Source organism: Protopterus annectens, chromosome 1.part2, assembly GCF_019279795.1.
Source record: "Protopterus annectens isolate FY-2018-M chromosome 1.part2, PAN1.0, whole genome shotgun sequence".
Taxonomy (NCBI): Eukaryota; Metazoa; Chordata; order Ceratodontiformes; family Protopteridae; genus Protopterus; species Protopterus annectens.
Window position 1 is genome coordinate 1170060736 of NC_056727.1, and position 27983 is coordinate 1170088718.

General features: G+C 43.7%; 1 protein-coding gene across 8 annotated transcripts in view; it reads left to right on the forward strand.

The window, feature by feature from the left end:
* Positions 1 to 27983, forward strand: part of LOC122792271 (kinesin light chain 1-like) — a 1642552-nt gene that overhangs the window by 658762 nt on the left and 955807 nt on the right. For all 8 annotated transcript variants that reach the window (XM_044060030.1, XM_044060031.1, XM_044060032.1 and 5 more), the window contains one exon: positions 23282 to 23507. In XM_044060030.1, the coding sequence (XP_043915965.1) occupies positions 23282 to 23507 (226 nt within the window). The remainder of the gene's footprint in view (positions 1 to 23281; positions 23508 to 27983) is intronic.

The following is a 27983-nucleotide window of genomic DNA, read 5'->3' on the forward strand; positions in this document are numbered from 1 at the left end:
TAAAGATTTTTGCAGGTGCAGCCACCAAGTTTAGTAGAAATTGGCCTGCTAAGGGGTGGACATATCCTGCTTATGATTCCCAGTCTAGGGGTAGGTCTAGACGTGGTAGGGGCAGGGCTCAAGGTTCTTTTAGGCCTAGAACAGGGAGTTCACCTGCTCAGACTTCTGGTGAGGGCAGGGGTCAGTCCTTTCGTAAACAGACCCAATGACCTGTCTTTTCAGCTGCCAGTAGATTCCCGTCTGGCAGCTCCTTTGGGAGGAAGACTGTCTCTTTTCAAAGAAAATTGGGATTTAATTACTCAAGACAAATGGGTGTTGGATATCATTCACCACGGTTACAGATTTTATTTCCATACAATGCCCCTTTCAAAGGCATGCCAGACGTTCCTCCTCCACAAAGAAAAGAGGCTCACAAGCAAGTTTCTCAGTTACTCCAGATAGGGGCCATTCAGCCGGTCCCTGTATCAGAAAGGGGCCTAGGATTTTATTCTCGCCTGTTCCTAGTACCAAAGAAGGGGAACACGTGGAGACCAATTTTGGATTTATCTCTCCTCAACACTTTTCTGGACATTCCCAAGTTCAAGATGTTGACGTTACAACAGCTTTTACCTCTGCTGGGCAAAGATCACTGGATGGTAACTTTAGATCTCAAGGAAGCTTACCTTCATGTGCCTATAAGGCTAAGTTGCAGGAAGTATCTGCGGTTTCGAGCTGGAAATTCTCATTATCAGTTCTCTGCATTGCCCTTTGGCTTATCTACTGCGCCCAGAGTATTCACAAAGGTTCTGGCTCCAGTGATAGCTTACTTCAGGCTTCAAGGTATTCAAATCTATCCTTACTTGGACGACTGCCTGATTCTGGCTCAAGAAAAGGAAGACCTTCTACAGCATCTGGAACATGTCATAGCAGTGCTAAGATGCCTAGGGTATTCTGTGAACGAAATAAAGTCCAGTCTAGTACCCTCTCAAGACATGTGCTTTCTGGGTGTGAGACTGAATACAGCAGCCCAGATGGCCTTTTTAACCCCGGACAAACAAAAGAGTCTATCACTTTACTTCCATCAACTATCTCATCAGTCCGTGCTGACTGCAAGGACAGTCCTTCAAGCATTAGGGTTCATGGCATCTTGTATTCTGGTGCTTCCCAATGCCAAACTGCATATGAGGAAGCTACAATGGTATCTCAAAATGTATGGACACAGCACTGCCAGGATTTGGACACTGTCATTCAAATAATACCTTGCCTTCAAAAGAATTTTTGTGGTGGGCTCAGGAATGTCACCTAAACAAGGGACTCTCTGTGACCCGCCAGAGGCGAGTCAGATTTTAACGACAGATGCCTCGGACATTGCTTGGGAGCTCATCTAAATGGAAAGTGGATACAAGACAAGTGGCCTGCCAGACTACAGCATCTACATATCAACATGAAGGAGATGTTAGCAGTCCAGTTTGCATTAATGGCTTTCAAGGAGTTACTTCTTCCAGGGCAGGTGTTGATTCTAACAGACAACACAACTGTCATGTGGTACATCAACAAGCAAGGGGAACACATTCTTATCCTCTATGCAGGCAAGCAATGATTTTATGGGAGACTGCGCTAAGCTTGCAACTAACTCTTCAGGCAAGGTTTCTGCCGAGCACAGAACTCCTTAGCAGATGTGTTAAGCAGACAAATCATGGATCCCCACGAGTGGAAACTGGATCTTCATGTATTTCAAAAATTGACAGTGTCATGGGGAACTCCAGACATAGATCTGTTCGCTTCTCCACTAAACCACCAGCTGCCACAGTATTGCACAAAGGGGTTTCATCACACAGCTTGGAAAGTGGATGCTCTGTCTTTCAGTTGGAAAAACCTTCATGTGTATGCCTTTCCTCCTCTGCCTCTTCTTCCAAAGGTACTATTAAAGGTCAGACAAGACAGGCCAAGGATGATTTTGATAGCTCCAGATTGGCCTCGCAACACTGGTACCCACTACTACGGAGTCTGGTAAGGAAGCCTCCATGGCCTTTACCTCTGATTCCTCATCTGTTATCTCAGAAGGATGGTCATCTGCTCAATGTCAAGCTTCACTCTCTTCATCTAACAGCCTGGCATCTTCTGTGTTGAAACACAGCAGGTCTCAACTTCCTCAACAAGTTTTAAATGTGATTATGGAAGCTAGAAGACCTAGTACAAGGAAAGTGTACGCAGAAAAATGGAAGAGATTTTTATTTTGGAGTACAGCAAAGAATTTGCAGGTTTCTGAGCCTAATTTGAGTGTGGCTCTTCAATACCTTACTGAGTTATTGGACAAAGGTTTGTCCTTCTCTTCCATTAAGATTCATGCTGCAGCAATTTCAGCTCACTATGATTGTGACCCACCATTGTTTTCGCATCCTTTGTTCAAGCAGTTTCTTAGAGGGGCAAAGAATATAAGACCCCCATAGAGCTCCTACTCCTGCTTGGGATCTCAATTTTGTGTTGGAAAACCTTACTCTACAACCTTTTGAGCCTGCGGCTACTGCTGAATTGAAATACTTGTCATGGAAGACTGCTTTTCTGTTGGCCATTACTTCTGCAAGAAGGGTGTCTGAGTTGCAGGCCCTTATGGCAGTAGAGCCATTTTTGATTTTCCATAAGGATAGGGTATCATTACGTACTAATCCTTCCTTTATGCCTAAGGTGGTTTCTAGTGTGGCTTTAAACCAAACTATTCATTTGCCTACTTTTTATGCAGACCCCCAAAATAAAGGGGAAAAGATTTTGCACACTTTAGATGTACACAGGCAATTGCGTTATTATTTAAGCAGGACTAAGGATTTTAGGCAGTCTCAGCAGTTGTTTGTTTCTTTTGCTTTGAGTTCACAGGGCAAGCCTGTGTCAAAACAAACTATTTCTAGGTGGATTGGCTTTTGCATTGCATTTTGTTATTCCCATCATGGCAAGGAGATTCCAGCTGGGATTAGGCCTCATTCCACTAGGGCTACTGCCACTTCAACAGCATTTCTAAGGGGGGTGGCAACTAAGGATATTTTGGAAGCAGCTACTTGGAGTTCAGTGCATACTTTCTCTAAGCATTATCACCTTCCTATCTACTCAAAGTCTAGGGCTGGTTTTGCCACAGCTGTTTTGCAAGGCATGTTGTCAGCTCCTGCTTCTTTATGATTTGCCAGCCTCCCTTACCTCTGCTTTGGGATTCTACCCAATAGTTAGGACTGCAGCAATGGGGAACGAAGAACATAGTACAGTTTTGTACCTACCATAAATGTAGATGTTCGAGGATCCCATTGCTGCAGTCCAATTTACCCTCCCTCCTTCCCCTCTGTCTTTAGGGGTGGTTGTGTAGGTGAGGTTACATGTTTATATTTTTTGTATATATTCTTGTATATATTGTACATGTTTTTGGTGCAGGTATTTTGGGCCTTGTCTTTTTGGGGTCTTCTGACATCTGGGGCAAGAAAAGACTGAGGATATGACGTCGGTCATGCGCATTAGTACCCTGACGTACTGACGTCAGTCTAATGCGCCCTGACCGACGTCAGCCTTATACTCTGGTATTCGGGCCGACTGGATGCGGACTATACCCCAATAGTTAGGACTGCAGCAATGGGATCCTCGAACATCTACATTTATGGTAGGTACAAAACTGTACTTTCCCTAGAGATAAGGAGAGGGAGACAGGCACTGGGGATGTCCTGATTTACTGATGGGACAGAGAGATGAAGTTTTCGCTGAATCTGTCAGCCAGTAGGTTGACTATATTAACAGCATTTGAGTATGTGGTATCCTTGACCACCAGTTCTCAACAGATCTGGGTGCTTCCTTTGAGATTGCAGACATATGTGTAGAAGGCCTTATGATTGTCTGTAGTAGATGTGGCCAATTTGGACTCGAAGTTGGCTTTAGTGGATTTCATTAGTGCTCTTATTTGCTTGCTCAGGCTAAGGAGAGCTTGCTTCCAATTGGGCACCTGTTCCTTTTTGGTCCTGGAGAGCATTTTTTTCCTTTTGTTATATAGTTTATTTATTCCAGATGCCCATCAGACAGGTTTACTCTTCCTTGCGGAGGGTGATTTTGTCCTGTTGGGTATTCCTGACTCCATGCATCTATATAAATGCTCGTATAGTACTTTGGTGTAGATTTGGACATTGGTGCCAGTTCCTAAAGAGGAGGAGGGGGGCTGTGAAGCTGTTTATACCATCCCTCAGGAAGTTGTAATCAGCTTTGGAGACGTTTTTTTGTTTGACTGTAGCTAGAGAGCGGTTAGGGGAGATGGTGCCTTCAAAAGTGACCGCTTTATGGTTATTTGGGGGGCCTGTAGCTAGCTATGATTTGAATAGGGGTCTTGTCAACTGTTAACTACACCTGGAGTGTCTCCTGTGCTTCATACCGTTTGACCTGCCTGGAGGTGTGTGTGTCTTTAATATATATATTGAAACTCCGCCTCCTTTGGCTTTGCTGCCCACAGTTTGGGGTGTGATTGTATGATAGGATGAGTAATCAGGTAAGGCTGGAGTGCTCTCCACAGCTTTGAACCAGGTTTCTGTGACTGTACAAATGTAAGCATCTTCCAGGTTTACGAATGCTTTCAGTGAGTGCAGGTTCATGTTTAGACTGCTAGCGTTTAGCAGCATGACTTTTAATTTGCATTTTGTTGAACTTTTTCTGTTGGTAGTGTTGACCTCATGAATTTTCCTAAAAAAGGCACTATGGGGGAGGCAAGGGCCTTTGCTAGAAGCCTGAAGTCCAAGCGAGACAGATACAGGCTATCTGTAGCAAAGCTTCGTGGTCTGTCAGTCATATCTTCCCAGGCTGTCAAGTACTGGATTCCCCTGGAATGACACCAGAAACTAAGCCAGTTGTTAGTCAGTCATTTTCTGTTTGTATTGAAATGAGTTTTTCTCTTTTTTTTATATTTAACTTCATTCAAAACATTTTCAACATTTAATAAATCATTATTAATACTGTTGTCAATATTAATAATATGAATCTCCAAATCCATGTTAATTTGATTGTTTCATCAGCAATTCCATGAGCTCAAACTCATAGCGGTCAAACATTTTTCAGGTGTTCACAATGTAAATCAGTCCCCTCCTGTAATCCTACAGGAAATTTCAGTGTTCTTAAACCTTTGAGTACAATTCTCTCTTCATATATTCTCTGAAATAACTGTTCTCAATCTGTAGTTTACAGTATTTTACAGGTTTATTTTCAAAATTCCGTAACCGTTGAACTGAGGGTAACCCAAAAGTCTGGTCTATCAAGTGTTCTTTCCCAAAATCAAATTCTTTAAAGAACCAGTCTTTTAAATTTAGTTTGTGGTTACATGCATCCATTTGCCTGTCTTGAATCTTACTGGTATTCCTCTTCTCTCTTCCCCCATGTGAGGAGGTGTCCTTTCAGTTCGGCTAGAATCTCCTTGTCCACATGGCAGACTTAGTCTGGATGTGTTTGGGCTTGCATGATCCACATTTGCAGTATCCATTCAACATCCATTGTTTCTGTCGTCTAAAAGGTTAACCTTTTGTGTTAAAAGTGCGACCAACTGCATTAAATTACCCAATGAAGATTCACGCTGGTCCATCCCAACACAGCCATTAGTATGGCTAACGTCTGTGTTTAGGAAGTGACATTGTCAGTGAACTGAGAGCATTCCTTAACTCCAAAAATGAAAACAGACTTAAAAACTTAGAATAACCAAAAGTCCACAGCCACATGAAGCCATTCCACAAAGATGAAAATGGCAATCTTATTTCCTCTAAACAGAAAGCAACGGACCCAATTAGTGTATAAAACTGAGACCACTTTTTCCTTTTCAGTCCTTTTCAGTGTTAGGACTTCTTCACAGTTCACTTAATCAGTATATCATCAACACTTTAAATAACTAATTAAAAACCCTCCTTCTTAATTTTAATAAGTTAATTAAATATATAAAGCAGTGTATCCTACCACTGCATCTGTGTCTATCTCTTTGTCTTTTGCCCAGTTATATTTGCTGAGAAATTCATGAAACAAAGCAAAAAATAGAAAATGACATAAAAATGTGCGCGTGTGTGTGTGTGTGTGTGTAATAAATATATATATATATATTTATATATTTATATATGACTCCAATGTATTCATGACCTTAGAATTAAAGTGTGTATGTAGTTAAATTATATAAGAAATTTTGTATACTTATGAACCAATTAATTAATATATTAAAATGTTAATATTAATCACCCATTTGGTCCTTTTAATAATTAAGTGCTTTCCATTTAGAGGAAACGGATTATTTTCAACTTTGTGGAGTGGTTTTGTGTGGCTGTCGACCTTTTGTTTTTTCTAAGTTTTTTAATTGTTCTTTGCTTAACTTTTATAGTGAGATTAATTCAGAGTATTATAGTAAAATGGAAGCTAGATATGATATAAGAAGACAATATTTATTTGAAGACTATAGTAGTTGATATTTCAGTGTGAAGTGTTGGTTATTAAGACGATATTAAGACATATTATTGTGGTGATTGTTGTCTTTAAGAGGGTGAGAATAAGGGATGAGTTGTTGGTTTGGTTACACCAGAATAAAGGTAATTTGGAGCGGGACTGATGAGAAATGGTAGCAGAACAATAGCAAAGCAGGCCACATCAGTTCCTACTCATTAGTGTGAGTCAGTCAGTCTGCACATGTACAACTGCATTGTGCAGCACAGTGATGTGTTCAGATTAAGACACCTCCTTTAAAGTGATTTAAAAAAGGCAACACTGTAGGAAAACTTGGAAATGCTAAATGAAAGCAGGGATAAAGATGGACCTGCACTCAAGCCAGTTAATTTATAAAAAACAGAGAACCACGGAAAGATTTTCAGTGGACCAGAAAGTAAGGGGTCATAGAACAGTAACTTAAATCAGTGCTCTTCTGTCCAGATGCCCAGTAGAAAGAACTTGAAATCTTGTTCAGTAATATTGATTTTGGATACTGGACACTATCATAATTGGTGTTATTTTCAGAAGCCTTTCAATTTTTGAATCCTAACATTCTCAATTTTGGGATAGCAGCATCCATGTATACCATGGAACCCTCCAAATATGTACTGAAGCTCACATTGTCTTCAGATATTAACTCTCTCAGGAACAAAGGACCTTGTCATAACCATTCACTCTGCATTTATGCTGAATTGGGTTATTTGCCTCACTTGCTTCAAGGTATTAAAAACAGTATCATAGAATGATAAGAATTGTGTGGCAACTAAATGTAGAGACCTTATCTATCTTGCCAGTACCCACCCTTATGAAGTACTTTGCATTTCCAGAAGGACAAATCCAGTCAGGCCAGGAATGAGTTTTCAAAGGATGGTCTCAAAGGATGCAATGGTTTAACTCTTGTTTTGTATGTAAAGACATTTTTTTCCTAGAGATTGGATAAACATTTGGAAATATGTCTGTGTCATCAACATGTTTTATGTTTTAGTAAAGATTTAAATCCTTCATTTGAGTGATAATGAAACTATGTATTTTGGCTATGCAAGTGGTAATGTAGGGTTATTTTCTTAATGGCACAAAATGTCAGACAGAGATCTCCATGTAGGAGTCTATAGAAGGGGTACTAGAGATGCAGCTTCAAGCCTGTCTTGTTAGCTGAGGTTATAGGTTCATAGGTTGGTACTAGGCTATCAGCCCTAGGGCCTATACAAGCCTAGCCATAACAATTCCCTGGCTATTATTTCCCACATTATTTACTTTCCTGGACCCCTGTCTAGCAGGGCGACTGACGTGATCCCTGGGGTGAATTTCCTTTCTCCCATCCAATCGTCAAGGTTCCTCTTGAAGAGGTCCAAAGAGGCACTCTGCTTGACATGTATGGGCAATCTATTCCAGAGTCTGGGGAGTCTCTGGGTCAGGAACCTATCCCTCCAGCATGTTTTGTTTATTGTGATGACAAGGTTTAGATCCCTGGAGCGTGTAGCTCTGAGGGATTGGGATTTCTTTAAGTGTAGCATGTCCAACAGCTCTGCGTTTGACATGGCCTTGTATGTTAAGCAGAGATCGCCTCTGAGTAGACGATATGCGACAGAGTATAGCTGGGGTTTTTTAAGGCGGTCAGCGTAGGGCATCTGCTTTAGGCCTGTGATTCTTTTAGTGAGGTATTTCTGAGGCCTTTCCAGTTGTTGCAGATGTCTTGAGAGGTACATACCAAATGGGGTGTTGTATTCTATAATGGGTCTAATGAGGGATGAGTACAGTGGGACAATGACCTCCTTTTTTCTGGATGAAAAGCCCTTCGTGATGAGGTGTGCCACATAGAAAGATTTCCTGACTGTTGTGACGATGTGGTTATCGAAGGTGAGACCACTATCCACCTGTGTCCCTAAGTCTCTTATCACACTTTCTGTGTTTAGTGTACTGCCACCTATATGGTAATTCATGGATACATGTTTTTTCCCAAAGGGGATAACAATACGTTTCTTGGCATTGAGCTTGAGCCCATGGCTCTGGCACCAAGCATCTGTTTCTGTAAGGCCCTTTTGTAGAGTATCCACATCATTTGGGGATTCAATAATGGCTCCCAGATGTCCTTCATGGATGCATCTGCAGTCATAACAAATGGGTTGTCCTGTCGTCAGGCAGCCCTTCGGTCGGCCGGATTCCAAAGTCTGGGTCCGGCTTCGGCTGATGTCGCACTTCACCCGACGTCATCTCTGCTGGTCTTCGGGTATAAAGGCATCAGCCGACGCCATTTTCCTCAGTCTTTCTTGCCGCGTGGCGCCCGAAGCAGAAGCTGTTCGCAAGTGCTGGTCGGTCAGATCCAGAGATTACTACTACCGAATACTACTTCGAAGACTTCTAAAAGCTAAGTACCCCGTTGGGGACTCTTTCTTGCCTCAGCCGATGTCAGAAAAAGTCAATAACTGTTTAACTTGTGGGAAACAAATACCTCATAAAGATTTCCACTCTTACTGTCTGCCTTGCTTAGGCCCAGACCACGACGTAGCAGCCTGTTCGCCTGTGCTTCCTTCAACCGACGAACGCTTAGGCGCCGGTCGGAGTTTGCTGAACAGTTTTTCGGCTCAGATTTTGCGTACATTATGCCGTCGGATCCTCCGACTACCCAAATTGTTAAAAACGCAAAGAAAAGACCGACACTCGCGGTCCGCGGTTTCGCCGAAACCACGGTTAAGCAAGCATGAGTGTCTCGGTTTCGCCAAACCGAGAAACCGGTCAATCTTCAGCGAATCCATGACTACTACTGAGGCTCCTGCTACCTTAGTTGAATCGGCCTCAGAAATTTTGCCTACAATTGTGGTTCCTAGTGATTTATCAGACACCATCCCTTTGGCTGTCTCTACCCCAGCACGTGGTGCTGCTAGGCCTCCTGCAGCCATGTCTATTAAGGCCTTTGCCAGGGCTAAAGCAGCCAAATCTGTTAAATCAGTGCCTGTTAAGCCCCCCTCACACAGGCCCACTTCAAGTTCACAAATGCTTACTCTGGCAGAGGATTTAATATCCTTAATTAGGGGATCCCAATCTCACCCAGACAGGGCCTCTCAGCCCCCAGAAAAGAGACCTAGAGCAGAGCCCCCCGAGCCAGTGTCCTCTGATGATTCTGCGGATGACTCAGACATTACAGACCAGCCAGAGGCTCCTTTTTCTACTTATGAAGATTCCGATGCTGAAGAATCCATTCCAGCTGCCTCTCCACCAGAGGAATTTTCCTTTGGGGAAACCTTACATGCCATGAGAGAACAATTCCAATGGCAGGGACAAGATTTCTCAGATTCAAGAAAAAGGCTTAGGACTTTTCTGCACTTACCACAACATAGGCCCTTAGCTATACCTCCTGTACTGCCTGTTGTGGATGATGCATTTAATGATGTTTGCACTGCTCCTGATTCTTTACCTCCAGCCCCTGCCAAACCAGATAGATTTTACAGGGTGCCAGACACTCATCACCACCTATACAAGGCCCCACTTGCAGATCCCAAACTATATCCCAGGGACCTAAGGCAGTAGCCTCGACCTCAGCAAAAACCCCTATTCCTTCTGAAAGGGAATCCAGGTCCTTAGAGAGATGGGGGAAAAAAGTTTACACCTCTGCTACTCTCTCAGCTAGAGCTTTAAACTGTCAGTTTCATATGATCCAATACCAAGAGTTTATGCTTGATCAGTTAACTAAAAACTGTCCTCTGATGAATCCTTAGATAAGAAATATGTATTAGAAATGGTGAATAACATCCAACAGGTTAGTAACCATTCCTTAAAATGTGGCTATGATGCACTGGAGGCTTCATTTAGATCAGCCATGACTGGCACAGTGATAAGAAGGCATGCATGGTTGAAAGAACAGGTCTTACCGGATCATGTTAAAGCAAAGCTGTTAGATGCTCCTATGGATAAGGCCAGTCTATTTGGTACACCTGCCCAGCAAGTAATGAAGAAAATGGAAGAAAAGGCAAAATCTGTACAAACAGTTAAAGATTTCTTACAGGTTCAGCCCCCAAGGTTTAGCAGGAACTGGCCTGCCAAAAATTGGTCCTTTCCAGACTCCACAAAATCACAAAGGGGCAGGAATAGACGCTCTAGAGGCAGAAATCAATCCAGAGGAGGTGCCTACAGAGGACGACAGTGGCAAGGCAATAACCGAGCCACAGACACAACCACTGCCACTGCAACAGGACAATCACAGTGACTTGGCCCTGACACCGCCTACCAGGGAGCAAATAGCAGCACCTTTAGGCGGAAAGTTAGCCTTATTTTCGAAAAATTGGCACTATATCACAAAAGACAAGTGGATTTTGCAAACCATAGACCAAGGCTACCGGTTCCACTTCCACACCTTACCAGTAAAAAGAGGAATGCCAAACCTACCTCCAAATCAAAAAACAGAAGCTCTACAGCAGATAGCGAAATTAGCAAAGATGAGAGCTGTGGAAAGAGTACCAATAACAGAACAGGGCAAAGGATTCTACTCCAGACTCTTCCTAGTACCAAGAAAGAGAAAAGTTGGAGACCTATTCTCGACCTGTCCGCCTTAAACACATACATCATTGTCCCAAAATTCAAAATGCTGACCCTACAGCAACTTCTTCCCATGCTGGGCAAGGAGTGTTGGCTGGTAACTCTAGATCTCAAGGAGGCATACCTGCACGTCCCCATTCGACCAAATTGCAGAAGATACCTCAGATTTCTTGCAGGATCAGAGCATTATCAATTCTCAGCATTGCCCTTTGGCTTATCTACTGCCCAGAGTATTCACAAAATGCCTGGCATCAGTAATCGCCACTGCAGACTACAGGGAATCCAAATTTATCCATACCTGGACGACTGCCTGTTACAAGCGGACAACAAAAGCAAGCTGACAACAGATTTACAAAGGGTCATTTACTTGCTACAAGCCCTGGGATACACAGTCAATTTACAAAAGTCAAGGCTGATACCATCCCAAACAAGAACATTCTTGGGCTGAATTGGACACAGTAAAACAAATGGCATTCCTAACTGCAGAAAAACAAAAGAACTCCCTCTTTACTTCTTGGCATTAACAAAGCAGAACAAACTAACAGCAAGAAAAGTTCTGCAGGCCTTGGGCTTCATGGCATCATGCATAATCTTGGTCCCACATGCCAGACTGTATATGAGAAAGCTACAGTGGTACCTAAAGAATTTATGGTCTCAACACAGGCACAGCTTAGAAACAGAAATCCCACTAATCCCATGCCTAAAACAGGAGTTTCTATGGTGGGCTCAAGCATGCCAGTCAAACCCAGGCTTACCCTTCCACAACTTTCGAGCAAGCCAAACCATCACAACGGACGCCTCAGACCTAGGATGGGGGGGCGCACATGCCGGACAAATGCTTACAAGGATTGTGGACTCAAGACCAGCTGCACCTGCACATAAACCAAAAAGAAATGCTGGCAGTAAAACTGGCAATCCAAAAATTCAGACCATTCCTCAAAGAAGGCCATTTGATGATAAGGACAGACAACACCACAGTCATGTGGTACATCAACAAACAGGGAGGCACTCATTCATACCCCCTATGCAGAATGACTTTGGACCTTTGGAATCTGGCTCTGAGCTACAACATCCAGTTACAGGCAATATTTGTGCCGGGAAAAGAGAACACCCTAGCAGACATGTTAAGCAGAACCACCTCGGATGCTCACGAATGGATGCTACACCCGGACATCTTCAAGGCCATCACAAAGAAATGGGGAATGCCACAAATAGATCTATTCGCATCCCCACTCAATCACCAGCTCAAAACATTCTGCACAAGGACATTCCACCCACTTGCATGGAAGGTGGACTCTCTATCCTTCAGCTGGAAAGGCCTGACAGCATATGCATTTCCACCTCTTCCCTTGATGCACAAGGTACTACTGAAAATCAAAGAGGAACGCCCAAGGATAATCCTGATAGCTCGATTGGCCAAGACAACACTGGTACCCATTGCTGAGGAGCATGTCTCGGGAGAGAATGTGGTCAATATCCCTGATGCCTTTGATGTTAACTCAGAACAACTACAACATCATGCATCCAAACCTAAAAACCTTGCAACTGACTGCCTGGAACATCACATAGCAGCAACTAACCCAGACCTTTCCCAAAGGGTTAAAGACATTATCCTTGAAGCCCGCAGACCTTCAACAAGAAGGAACTATGCGGGAAAATGGAAAAGGTTTGTCATTTGGAGTACTGAAAGAGGAAAAGATGTGTCGAACATAGATATTGCCAACATTCTGGAGTACTTGGCAGAGCTTCTGCATACAGGCCTGTCCTATTCCTCCATCAAGATACATGCATCAGCTATTTCAGCAGAATACAGCTTCGATCCACCTATCTTTTCGCATCCTCTACTCAGGCAGTTCCTCAGAGGGATCAAGAATGTAAAACCTCCTAGGAAACCACCATTACCAGCATGGGACTTGAACTTTGTGCTAGAAAAGTTGACACTCCCTCCGTTTGAACCAGCAGCAACAGCAGATCTGCAACACCTGTCATGGAAAACTGCTTTCCTACTGGCAAATACTTCAGCAAGGAGGGTTTCGGAACTACAGGCCTTAATGGCAGTGCAACCCTTCCTAATCTTCCATCAAGATAGGGTGTCCATGAGAACTAATCCTACATTTATGCCTAAGGTGGTATCCAGAGTGTCTTTAAACCAGGCAATCCACCTTCCTACCTTCTTTCCCAATCCACAGAACGGGGAAAGACTGCTGCATACCTTGGATGTACATAGGCAGTTACGCTTACTACCTGGACAGAACCAAAAGTAACAGAAAAACTGACCAGCTTTTAGTAGCCTATGCAACAGGAAGGGAAGGAAAAGCAATTTCCAAACAGACAATCTCCAAATGGATAGGAAATTGCATAAGATTCTGTTACTCCTACCATGGAAAACCAATTCCACAGAACATAAGACCTCATTCTACAAGGGCTACAGCCACTACCACAGCTTTCTTACGAGGAGTGGCAACCAAGGACATTATTGAGGCGGCTACTTGGACCTCCGTGCATACATTTGCCAAGCATTATAATTTACCTCTATACTCTAGATCCCGAGCAGGGTTTGCCACTGCTGTACTGCAAGGGATCCTAACTACACCATAATTTTTCTTCCTCCACCCCTAGTTTGGCTATGGTATTCTACCCATTTGTTATGACTGCAGATACATCCATGAAGGACATAGTACAGTTTTGTACCTACCATAAATGTAGATGTCCGAACTGGATAGCATCTGCAGTCAGGATTACCCACCCTCTTCCCTCTGTGGTACTCCTAGGTATTTACCCTCCTAATAGCTAGCTGGGGAGTCTCTTATGGTGTATTTGTTTGTATATATGTACATACATGCTTATTTTTGTGTTTGCCTTCTACTTTTTTGGAAACATTGGCATTTATCCAAAATTTAGCCTTCCAAGAGGGCAACTGGCATCTGGGGCAAGAAACACTGAGGAAAATGGCGCCGGCTGATGCCTTTATACCCGAAGACCAGCAGAGATGACGTCGGGTGAAGTGCGACATCAGCCGAAGCCGGACCCAGACTTTGGAATCCGGCCGACCGAAGGGCTGCCTGACGACAGGACAACCCATTTGTTATGACTGCAGATGCTATCCAGTTCGGACATCTACATTTATGGTAGGTACAAAACTGTACTTTTGCAGTCATCTGCAAACTTTGTTAGCCAGAGTCCCTTAGTGTTGACCTGTACTTCAGAGAAGTAGATGCCAAACAAGAGCGGCCCCAGGACTGAACCCTGAGGTACTCCACTTGTCTGGAGCTGGATTTGGAGTCGGCTACTTTTACAGTGTGGGTTCTATCAGTAAGCCATTTAGCAACCCATTGGGTGACATAGGGATTAATGCCCAACTTAGTAAGTTTATCTATGATACCAGAGTGGGGGATGGTGTCAAAGGCCTTGGCAAGGTCTAGATAGGCTGTGTGGACCACCTTACCCTTGTCCATGGCTCTGGAGACTGATTCAAAGAGTCAATCAGGTTCAGGAGACAAGATCGGCCCTTCACAAACCCAAACTGGGTGGGGTCCAGTGTTTGAAGGTTGCCAATGTCTTTGTTTATAAGTTCCATGATAATTCGCTCCATGGCCTTGCAGATGAGGCTTGTCAGACTGATGGGACGGTAGTTTCCGGGATCCAAGGTGGATCCCCCCTTGTGGATTGGGATAACTGTAGCTCTGCGCCACTCAGTGGGCATGAAACCTGAGGTGAGGCTATGATTAAACATGACACTTAGGTGAGGTGCCAGTTCATATTGTAGTTCATGTACTACACAGCCCAGGATGTCATCTGGTCCCATGGATGCTGTATTCTTGGCTTTAGAGAGTGCATTTTGTACCTGTGTGGCCGTTATTACTGGAATTTGGCAATCTTCCGGTATTGAGATGGGCCATTTAGGGGGTGAGAGGGGGGTGAAGTTGGCACTGAATCGATCTGCCAGGATATTGGCAATATCCTTCGGATCAGTATATTTAATGCCATTCTGTTTTAGCTCAGAGCAGATCTGAGCATTTGTACTAGTAATCATATTTTAGTTAGGGATCTCTAGGGTCTTTCACATTGCATGATATATGGATAGATACATACCAAAGGGGGCGTTGTACATTGTGATCAGTCTGATCAGAGCCAAGTACCTTCGTTTGACCTGGATGAGATGCCTTTGGATGCGAGATGGGCCATATAGAAGGGTGTCCTGATTGTCAGTGCTACATGCTGGTCATAGGAGAGCAGTTGTTAGTGAAAGTAAAGAGATGTTCATCGTGCATACAGCTGCAGTAATCACATATGGGTTCTCTGCCATCAGGCGGTCCCTCGGTCGGCCGAATTCCAAAGTCTTGGTCCGGCCGGTTGTCGCCGCTTCTTCTGACGCCAGTGAGGCCAGAGTATATAAGACACAGCCGACGCCATGTTCTTCAGTCTTTTTTGCCGCGCGGTGCCCGAAGCAGAAGCAGTTCGCAAGTGCCGGTCGGCCAGCTCCTGAATTACGAATATTTTGGAATCCGAAGTCTTCATTAAAGCTAAGTACCCGTTGAAACTTTTCTTGCCTCAGACCGATGTCAGAAAAAGTTAATAATTGTATTTCTTGTGGGAAGCAAATACCGCATAAGGATTTCCATTCCGCTGCATACCTTGTTTGGGCCCAGACCACGACGCCTCGGGCTGTAGCTTTTGGCGCTACCTTCAATAAACGCACTATTAAGCCGGGCGGAGTTCGCCCAGCACTACTTTGGTAAAGCTTTTGATTATAAAATGTCGTCGGACACTCCGACTACCATTTTGACCAAAAAATGCAAGGAAAAGGACCGACACGCGAGGCCCAAGGGTCCCGCCGACACCACGCCAAAACAGGCTACACGTGGTCCGGTTCTCAGCGAGACGCCTTTGCAGTCCCTGACTACCGACGACACTTCTTTGGCAGTGTCCTCTGTACCCGAGACCGCTGGGTCTTCGGCCCTTTCCCAGACTACAACCGAAGCCCCTGCTAATGTTGAGCCTACTAATGTGGACAGGTCCACCTCCACCCATGGTGTATTTAGGCCCTCATCTTCTTTTTCAATTAAGGCCTTTACTAAATCCAAAGCAGCCAGGCAGCCCATGAGGCCTGTTGTACAGGGCCCATCTCCAGGTCCCATGCCTAAAAAACAGATGCTTAGAATGGCTGAGGATTTAATTAATCTTATCAGAGGTTCTCAACCCCCTCCAGACAAGAGACCCAGAGTGGAGGAAGATTCTCCCTCTTCTGATCAGGGATCCATTTTATCAGAACATTCTGATGCAGGGGAACACTCTTACTCTCCTTTTGAGGATTCGGATGCAGAACAGTCCATTCCCTCTGTATCCCCTCCTGAGGATTTTTCCTTTGGGGAAACCTTACACACCTTGAGGGAACACTTCCATTGGGAAGGCCAAGACTTTTCAGATTCCAAGAAAAGACTTAGGGAATTTCTTTACCTCAACACAGACCTCTGGCTATACCCCCTGTTTTGGACATACTGGATGACGTCTATTCGGAGGCTTGTCTTAACCCGGATTCCCTGCCTCCTGCACCAGTCAAACCTGATAGGTATTACAGAGTACCCAGCTCTCACCAATTTCTCTTCAAAAGCCATAATGCTGACCCTGAAACCATTTCACAAGGCCCCAAGGGATTGAAGGCCTTCACTGCCAAAAATCCACTTCCTGCAGAAAGGGAATCAAGATCTTTGGAAAGGTGGGGGAAAAAGGTATATACCTCAGCCACCCTAGCCGTGAGGGCTTTAAATTGTCAGTTTCATTTGCTTAAATATCAACAGTTCCTGTTATCACAATTGAGGAACAAAATGTCTCAACCTGAACAACAAGATTTAAAGGAGTTACAGGATATGATGTATAGTGCAGAACAAGTGGGTAAACACACTTTACAATGTGGTTATGATGCCCTAGAGGCCTCAAGTAGAGCGGCAGCTACATGATCAGTCATTCGCAGACACGCCTGGCTTAGGGAACAAAATTTACCTGATTATGTGAAAGCTAAACTTCTAGATGCTCCTTTGCAAAAGGATGTGCTGTTTGGTACTAATGCTGAGGAGATACTGCGGAAAATGGAAGAAAAAGCCAAATCTATGCAAACTGTCAAAGCTTTCTTACAGGTCCAACCACCATGTTTTAGCAGAAATTGGCCTTCAAAAAACTGGTCCTTTCCAGCCACTGACAAGCCCCAAAGAGGTAGATACAGACGCACAAGGGGCAGAGGGCAATCACAAGGATCATATAGAGGCCGACAATGACAAACTCCAGCACCAAGAGGTGGCGAAGACAGTGCACAACAATACAGGAAGCAAACCCAATGACTCCCTCATTTCCATGCCAAGCATGTCTCGGCTGGCAGCACCTTTGGGAGGAAAACTAGCACTATTTGCAAGCAATTGGCATATTGTCACAACAGACAAATGGATCCTGGACATTATAAACAGAGGCTACAAATTTCAATTTCACACTCTTCCAAAAATGAGAGGCATGCCAAACCTGCCACAAAATCAAAGGGCAGAGGCACAACTGCAAATTTCAAAGCTCATAAGCATGCGAGCTATTCAAGAGGTACCTACCCACCAACAAGGTCAAGGTTTTTATTCAAGACTTTTCCTGGTACCAAGGAAAGGAACCGACTGGAGACCCATTTTGGACTTATCCACCCTAAACACATTTCTAATCGTACCAAAATTCAAGATGCTCACATTACAGCAGCTAGGCAAGGAGTTCTGGCTGGTAACATTGGACCTCAAGGAGGCATACCTGCATGTCCCAATCAGACAAAGTTGCAGAAGATACCTCAGATTTCTTGCAGGTTCAATCCACTATCAATTCTCTGCATTGCCCTTTGGCTTATCTACTGCGCCCAGAGTATTCACAAAGTGCCTGGCATCAGTGATTGCTTACTGCAGACTTCAAGGGATACAAATTTACCCTTATCTGGACGACTGCCTGATCCAAGCCGACAGCAAGAACATACTTCTGGAACATCTGGCATATGTGACACGGTTACTGCTTTCTCTGGGATATACAATCAACAAAGAGAAATCAAGGCTAACACCATCCCAGAAAATAACTTTCCTGGGTGCCAACTTGGACACAAACACCCAGATGGCCTACCTTACACCAGAAAAACAAGGGCAACTATCTCAGTACTTCAAAATACTAGCAAAAGTACCAGGCTTACTGCAAGGAAAATCCTGCAGGCTCTGGGATTCATGGCATCTTGCATTCTATTAACCCCATTTGCAAAGCTGCATATGAGGAAACTTCAATGGTACCTAAAAAACCTATGGTCTCAACACAGTCACAGTTTGGAAACAATAATACCAATAATTCTATGTTTGCAAAAGGAATTTCTATGGTGGGCCCAAGCATGTCAAGCAAACAAAGGCCTCCCATTCTGCAAGCCTCAAGCAAAACAAGTCATAACCACAGACGCCTCAGACTACGCCTGGGGAGCGCACATGACGAACAGGTGCATTCAGGGCAAATGGTCCCAAAAAGAAAAGCACCTTCACATCAATCAAAAAGAAATGCTAGCAGTAATAAATGCAATTACAGCTTTCAAGGACTTCCTCCATCCAGGACAATTACTAATAAGAACAGACAACACCACGGTAATGTGGTACATAAACAAGGAGGAACACATTCATACCCCTTGTGCAGACTAGCCATGACTCTTTGGAACTTGGCTCTGGAAAGACAAATCGAACTTCAAGCACAGTACTTGCCAGGATTGGAAAACACACTGGCAGACAATCTAAGCAGAAAAATGACAGATCCACACGAATGGAAGTTACATCCTCAGGTGTTTGCAGAAATAATCCAAGCATGGGGGAGGCCAGACATAGATCTTTTTGCCTCCCACAGGAATCATCAATTGGAAAAGTTTTGTTCAAAGACTTTTCACCCAAAGGCCTGGAGAGTGGACGTCCTTTCATTCAGTTGGACAGCATGGACAGTTTACGCATTCCCACCTCTGCCTCTTCTGCCCAAGGTGCTTTTGAAAGCAAGAACAGACAAACCAAGATGTTACTGATTGCTCCAGATTGGCCAAGGCAACACTGGTACCCACTCCTGAGGAGCCTAACACATACTCCTCCCTGGTCCCTGCCTCTAATGCCTCTTCTGCTGACTCAGCACAGCTACAAAACTCTTCACAGTCAGCTGAAAACACTCAATCTCGCTGCATGGAAAATTCCTTAACACCACAACAGAACCTACTCTCCAAGGAGGTACAGGATGTCATTTTGGAGGCCAGAAGGCCAGCTACAAGAAAAGCTTACTCCAAAATGGAAGCGGTTTTGCTCTTGGAATGAGAAAAAAGGCCAGGACCATAGAAAACTGAACTTGCCTCAGGTATTACAGTACCTAGCTGAGCTATTGAACAATGGACTTTCTTTTTCTTCCATAAAAATCCATGCCTCAGCCATCTCTGCAGAATTCAACACTGATCCTCCTTTATTTTCTCACCCACTCTTACGACAGTTCCTCAGAGGGGCTAAGAATATAAGACCACCAAGGAAACAACCAATACCAGCCTGGGATCTTAATTACATACTAGAAAAATTAACATTGCCTCCTTTTGAACCAGCTGCCTCAACAGATTTGCAATATTTGTCCTGGAAGACAGCCTTCCTTCTGGCCATCACTTCAGCTCGTAGGGTTTCTGAACTTCAGGCCCTCATGGCGGTGCAGCCCTTTCTCATTTTCCATCAGGACAGGGTTTCCTTCGCACCAACCCATCATTTATGCCTAAAGTGGTATCCAGGGTAGCTTTAAATCAAGCCATACACCTACCCACCTTTTACCCCAATCCTCAAAACAAAGGGGAAAGGCTGCTACACTCCTTAGACATCCATAGGCAGCTTCGTTATTATTTGACAGAACAAAGTCCTTCAGGAAATCAGAACAACTCTTTGTGTCTTATGCTGTAGGGGCTCAAGGGAAGCCAGTTACAAAACAGACTATTTCAAAGTGGATAGGCCACTGCATACGGTTTTGTTACTCCTATCATGGAAAATCTGTTCCTGCAGGTATCAGATCCCACTCCACCAGGGCCACAGCTACCTCTACAGCCTTCCTCAGAGGAGTTCCTACCAAAGATATTTTGGAGGCAGCCACTTGGAGTTCTGTACATCCCTTCACAAAACACTACCATCTGCCTTTATATTCCAGAACAAGAGCAGGTTTTGCCACTGCTGTTTTGCAGGGCATTCTGGCTCAACCCAGTTCCTCCTAGTACCTACCACCCAGTACATAGCTTTGGGATTCTACCCATATGTGATTACTGCAGCTGTATGCACGATGAACATAGTACAGTTTTGTACCTACCATAAATGTAGATGTTCGAGTGCTAATACAGCTGCAGTACAGGTTTCCCTCCCTCCTTCCCACTTGGTAAAGGCATGAGGCCTAGCAACCTCTTCATACTACCTGACTGGGTTATCCGGCTATGTTTTATTTGCTTGTTACCACTGATTTTGGATTATATTGCATTGCTTGTATATGTATATAAGCACTATTTAGGTATTGCCTTCCTTCTGGGGGCACCTGACATCTGGGGCAAGAAAGACTGAAGAACATGGCGTCGGCTGTGTCTTATATACTCTGGCCTCACTGACGTCAGAAGAGAAAGCGACGACAACTGACGCCGGACCAAGACTTTGGAATTCGGCCGACCGAGGGACCGCCTGACGGCAGAGAACCCATATGTGATTACTGCAGCTGTATTAGCACTCGAACATCTACATTTATGGTAGGTACAAAACTGTACTTTCCCTGCCCTGACAGCTGTGTCACTTTGGAGTTGGGATGCTGGCTGTACTGTAAATACGTTGCAGGTGAGAGCTATTTACCAAATGTGACTATACTGCACTTTTTTGTTTTTACCTTTATCCTTTTTTTCCATACACCATCCAGTTCTTGTTGTAGTGCTTCCATATCAGGCGATGATAAAGCAGTTATACCCAGCTTACAGTCATGGGTAAATTTAATTAGCCAAATGTCTGGGTGTATGATTTGGGTGACAGGGAATTAAATGCCAAAAAGGAGGGGTCCCAGCAGCGAGTCCTGCGATACACTACTAGTTACTTTTTTTATTCCTTTTTAATTGTTTTTGTTCCTGCACCTACCAACCATCAAGCTCCCCAGTCAAACTTGAGCTAATTTTTCAGAGCCATCCATGGTTGAGGTCATCATTTAGGCAGCTATGAGGGTTGCTTGTTTCCTTGCTTGAGGACTTTTTTTTTTTTATTTTTTAATTATTTGGCCTCATCCCCTCTCCTGGACAGGGGTGTGTGTTCTGCATCAATACAGGTGCCACAACACCTTCACCTTTGCAAGAACATAATCCACTTGTACTTGCTTGAAGGTTACCACAATGTGGTGGCTTGGTGTGCTATACACACATTCCCTAGGTTGTGGGCCTAACTTCTTCCTCCAAAGGATGGCTACAATCTGTGACTGGCTCTAAACCTCCACCATAGCATGTGGGCACCCATCCTCTTTGTCAGCTCTATCAAGATTCCATGCCACTGATTGAACTTGAGTCATGTGGACTCTTTCTGTCTGAGGGGACACCTGTCACCTTAACTATGCAGGTTCTGTCCTTCAGCCAGTTTGATATCCACCTTTTCACATAACGGTCTATATTTACTCTTTTAACTTCTTGACAATACCAGCAGAGGGGAAGGTTTCAAATGTTATTCCCAGATCCATATATGCAGTATGGACTTTGTGGTTATCCGCCACCTAAATGACCCTTTCAAAGAAGTCGGCTAGACTGAGTAGCTGCTGTCTGCCTTTGAGAAAACCAAATTTAAGGGTCTAGTGGCATAAGAAGCCAAAAATCATGTATTTCATGGCTTTACAGATTAGGCTAGTAGCGCATCTCTCAGCTGTTCCTGATTTTCTGGGATGTCCCTGATTTTAACTCCGATTTTACCTCTGCCCCTTTTTAGCCTTCCTAAAAACTGTTAACTTTTGGAGAAAAGGTGGTGAGTTACACTTAATAAATCCATTAATTAAATTATAGACTTCTTTTACTTCAAAAAAACTACATGAATTCACAATGTCTTGCCCTAGTTAATAGTACTGATATTTTAAAGGAGTCATTGATTGTTCCTGATAATTTCTTCTGTGGTATGCTCAGCTAATGCACATGTCTACAGAATGTTGGCTGAGATTGGCGGGTGTTTGAATCCTGCCTTGTATACATATTTTGTCTGGCAGGTGGTGCAGAGGGTCAAGGCTGTGAACTGTAGTTTCTGTAGTACAGGATTTGATTCTTTCAACAATCATTTGCCTACTGTGTGACCCTGAGCAAGTCACTCAACCTGACATTGCTCTTGGGTCACTCCTGAAAAGGGACTGTGTGTCCAGTCGGTTAGCTGGTTAACAAATGGGTATAGTTGTTGTTGTTATTATTATTTGTTTATTAATTAATTAATTAATTAATTAATTAATTAATTAATTAATTAATTTTTGCCCCTGGTTCATTAAGAGCTGTATAAGACTAATGGGTCTGCAGTAGGGCTCCCCCTTATTTTGTCTTTAAAATTATTTTAAGATTTTCCTTAACAAAAAGTTCAAACTGCATTGGAAAACCAACATTCTTGCTTCCGTCTTCTGTCAGAGGATCACGTATGTTGTCTTCCATTTTTCAGTATGTACATTTCTGCTGTAGCTAGCACATCTGGTAACTTGATTCTGAAACTGTGGGATGTGTCTAAATTATTTCAGAATTTTAGGATGTGACATCATACTTTCATTCTTTGATTACAGCCAACTGTTTCACATTTGGTAGCTGTATGTTCTTTTTTTAAAAAGTAAAATTTGTGCTAGCTAAGTAATGCCAGTACAGATGATTGTTTCATTAATTTCCCTGCATTTGTCATTTGTATGTTATGAATTTATCTTCTCCCATGTAATGTTTTGTATATAAATGTGATTTTTATTGCTTGCAATTTTTTGAAAAGATGTTTTGTCGCTACTGTTACTTCCTTACTTCTTTCAACGGCTGCTGAAACCCAGGTGACATGTTGTATCTGTTTACCTTGCTATTGTTTGTATGCAGACACTGCTCCTTTATAGCATTTTCTTACAGTTTTGTATTTTTGTTATCTGTATATCATCTTTTAACTTACCAGTCAGTTTTATACAATCATACCAATGCAATGTTTGCTTTAGCAGTAACAGTAAAGGTATTAATGATGTGATTTTGCATAGTACTGTGTAGAATAGCATTAATTTTTGATGCATACTGAATCTGATGTGCTACTGTTCTTAGTGCAAAACCCGCACAGCAGTGCAGCAGCTGCAGCCCAGCAGGGTGGATACGAGATTCCTGCTCGTTTGCGTACTCTTCATAATCTAGTCATTCAGTATGCATCTCAGGGTCGCTATGAAGTTGCGGTGCCACTCTGCAAACAAGCTTTGGAGGACCTGGAAAAGACATCTGGACATGATCACCCTGATGTAGCCACCATGCTTAATATACTGGCACTTGTCTATAGGTGAGATTACGTTCTTTTTTTATTTGCATTGTGTTTATTTTCTGCAAAACTTTGTGTTTTTTAATCAGGCTTGGTTTGGGCTCTAGATCTCTCATGTTCTGTAGTATTAATAAGGGTATTTAGCTAGATTTCCTTTGCAAAGAATTCTTAACCTGTCCACAGTTCGACTTGCTGCATACTAGAGAGAAGAATTCCATCACATGTATTGTTCTTTGATTTACTGAAATCCTGGCTACCAATGTAGCCTTCCTATGATAAATGAAGCTTCTAGTCAGCAGTGTTTTGAAGAGTAGTCCAGGGCTTGAGAGAAATATTTTCATTTGTTACTGTATGACATTTTTACTGTTTTTCAGTTTTCAAAATTTGATAATGTTCTTCGTGTTTCACTGTTGCAGTCATTACTTTAGGGTTATCCTGCTGGCAGGTTGCCCTCAGTCGGCCTGAATTCCAAAGTCTTGGTCCGGCATCGGTTGCTGTCGCCTCTTCCCTGACATCAGGGGGTATAAAAGATGCAGTAGACGCCATTTTCTTCAGTCTTTCTTGCCGTACGGTGCCCAAAGCAGAAGCAGTTCGCAAGTGCCTGTCGGCCGACTCCTGAGATGTTCGTGTTCGAATTTCAGATCCGAAGTCTTCATTAAAAGTTAAGTACCCCGTTGGGGAAACTTTTTTCTTGCTCCAGAACGATGTCAGAAAAAGTTAATAATTGTATTTCTTATGGGAAGCAAATACCTCATAAGGACTTTCATTCTTACTGTATTCCTTGCCTAGGCCCAGACCATGACGTTGCTAGTTGTCGGTTTTGTGCTAGATTTGACCAACGCACTGTTAAGCGTCGGTATGATTTTGCTTTTTGTTATTTTGGCCGCAGATTTAATTATACATACCAGAGTTCACAAGAAACGCAAAGAAAAACAAAAAGACAAGCAACCAAGGTCCAAAACCGACAACAAGGCTTCTTCTAAGCCAGTCGCCGGTTTGCCGGTTCTCAGTGAGGTGCTTTCGCAGCCCCTGATGCCCGCTACTTTAGAGCCGCAGGCCGCTACCGACTCCCACGTGGAGCCGACAGGGCCGCTGGAAACTCAAGGTGTTGGACCCTCGGAGACTATTCCCTCAGATGGGTTTGGAGCCGCTGAGCAGGCATCGGCTTCTGAGGGTGTATTCAGACCTACGCAATTATACATTAAAACGACTTCAGCTTCAAAGGCAAAGACTAAAGCACCTTTAAAGACAAAGAAACAAGTACAGCAACCTCATGGACAGGCCTCCATACCCAAAAAACAGATGCTCAAAATGGCCGAAGACTTAATTACTTTGATCAGGGGTTCCCGTCCCCCTCCTGATAAGAGGCCTAGGCAGGAAACAGACTATGAATCTTCAGATCAGATTTCGATTTCATTTGATTCCTCTTCTGATCAGGAATACTCCCTTCCTCCTTGTGAGGATTCTGATGCTGAAGAATCTATCCCTTCAGCCTCTTTTCCTGAGGACCACTCCTTTGGGGAAACCTTGCATACTATGAGGGAGCATTTCCACTGGGAGAAAGATTTTTCAGAATCTAAGAAAAGGCTCAGAGACTTCCTTTTACTACCACAACACAGGCCCCTAGCTATTCTACCTGTGTTAGACATTGTAGATGATGTGTTTTCAGAGTCTAGTCTGACTCCTGATTCCTTACCTCCAGCTCCTGTTAAGCCAGACAGATACTACAGGGTTCCTGATTCTCATAAATTCCTTTTCAAAAACCCTGCTGCAGACCCAGAAACCATCTCTCAGGGTCCCAAAGGGGTCAAGGCTTCCTCTGCAAAGAACCCTACCCCCTCTAACAGAGATTCTAGGGCTCTGGACAAATGGGGAAAAAATATTTACACTTCTGCTACCTTGGCTATAAGGGCCTTAAATTGCCAGTTTCGTATGCTCAAATATCAGCAATATATCATGTCACTGCTTAAACAGAAAATGTTGATAAATTCTGAATGTGCAGAAAACAAAGAAATGCAGGATTTATTGCATGCAGCTGAACAAGTTGGAAAGCATACTTTGCAATGTGGTTTTGATTCTCTTGAGGCCTCCGGCAAGGCCGCTGTTACGGGTTCTGTCATTAGGAGGCATGCTTGGTTAAAGGAACAAAATCTGCCTGATCATGTCAAAGCAAAATTATTAGATGATCCATTACAGCATGATACCTTGTTTGGTGTTAAGGCAGAAGAGGTGTTAAAGAAGATGGAGGACAAAGCTAAATCTATGAAAACGGTCAAGGATTTCTTACAGGTACAGCCTCCAAGATTTAGCAGACACTGGCCTACAAAGAATTGTTCCTTTCCAGTGTCAGACAGGCCACAAAGGGGCAGATCCAGATGCCCTAGAGGCAGATCCCAGCCCCAAGGTTCGTACAGGTCTAAACAATCGGGTGCTTCTGCCTCCAAAAGTGGAGAAGACAAATCACAGCCATACAGGAAACAGTCCCAATGACTTCCCCCTGCTTTTGCCAAGCACTTATCTTCTGGCAGCACCTTTAGGGGGAAAACTAGCACTATTTTCTCAAAATTGGCACATTATAACCCAGGGCAAATGGGTCCTAGACATAGTTGTCACAAGGCTACAAGTTTCACTTCCATACCCTGCCAAGGGCAAATGGTTGGCCAGACCTGCCAAAAAATCAGTGGGCAGAGGCACAAAAACAAGCCTCATCCCTCATGGACATGGGAGCAATTCAACAAGTACCAGAGCAAGAGCAGGGACAAGGATTTTACTCAAGACTGTTCTTGGTACCAAGAAAGGACAAGGCCTGGAGACCAATACTGGACCTATCTATTCTGAACACATACCTGGATATACCAAAATTCAAAATGTTGACTTTACAACAGCTTCTGCCCATGCTGGGCAAGAAGGCTTGGCTTGTGACTTTAGACCTAAAAGAGGCATACCTGCATGTCCCAGTCAGACAAACTTGCAGAAGATACCTCAGATTCAAGGCTGGCTCAATGCATTACCAATTCTCTGCACTGCACTTTGGCTTATCTACTGCACCCAGGGTCTTTACACAGTGCCTGGCACCAGTAATTGCATTCTGCAGACAAAGCGCAATACAAATATATCCTTACTTGGATGACTGCCTCGTTCAAGCAGAGAACAAGGACATTCTACTACAACATCTGGCGTTTGTAAAAAGACTTTTAACATGCCTAGGGTACACAGTCAACGAAAATAAATCAAAACTAGTACCCTCTCAAGAGATAATATTCCTGGGTGCAAGCTTAAATACAACTGTCCAGATGGCTTATCTCATGCCAGACAAACAAAGGCAACTGACTACCTATTTCAAAATGTTGGCAACAAAGGCCCAGTAATCTGCAAGAAAAATTCTGCAGGCTTTGGGCTTCATGGCATCCTACTAATTCCATATGCAAGACAGCATATGAGGAAACTTCAATGGTACCCAAAAAGTGATTGGACTCAACATTGCCACAGCCTGGAAACAAGGATTACTCTCATTCCCTGCCTGCAACAGGAGTTTTGATGGTGGGCGAAGGCTTGTCACCAGAACAAGGGACAGCCATTCGCTTTACCCCCAGCCAGGCAAATATTAACAACGGATGCATCAGATTATGCCTGGGGGGCTCACATGGCCGGAAGATGTATTCAAGGCACATGGTCCTCAAACCAAATGCATCTACATATCAACCAAAAAGAGATGCTAGCTGTTCAAAATGCCCTGGCAGCCTTCAAGGACCTAATTCATCCAGGACAATTACTGATAGACAGACAACACCACAGTCATGTGGTATATAAACAAGCAGGGAGGCACTCATTCTTACCGCCTTTGCAGACTAGCCATGACTTTGTGGGACACAGCATTGACTTACCAAGTACATCTGCAGGCACAATTCCTGCCAGGAAAGAAAAATACTTTGGCAGACGAACTAAGCAGAAACCTCATGGATCCCCACGAGTGGCAATTGGATCCACAAGTCTTCAGCATGATAATAAGGAAATGGGGATGCCTGGATATAGATCTATTTGCCTCTCCTCACAACTACCAACTAAAAAGATTCTGCACAAGGACTTATCACAGATAAGCATGGAAAGTGGACGCCCTGTCTTTCAGCTGGAAAAACCTAACAGTATATGCCTTTCCTCCACTGCCTCTCCTCCCCAAGGTACTCCTAAAGGTCAGACAGATGAAACCAAAGATGATACTGATTGCCCCAGACTGGCCCCACCAGTACTGGTATCCAATCCTAAGGAACTTGTCTCATTGCCCAGCTTGGACCTTACCTCAAATACCTCATCTACTGTCCCAACAAAACAATCAGATCCTGCACAGCCAACTCAGGACATTAAACCTGGCAGCATGGCGGATAATGTCATACAAAACACACCTCTCACTAAAGCTGTGATGGATGTCATTTTGGAGGCCAGAAGGCCTAGTACTAGAAAATCTTATGCTGGAAAATGGAAGAGATTCTGTGCTTGGAA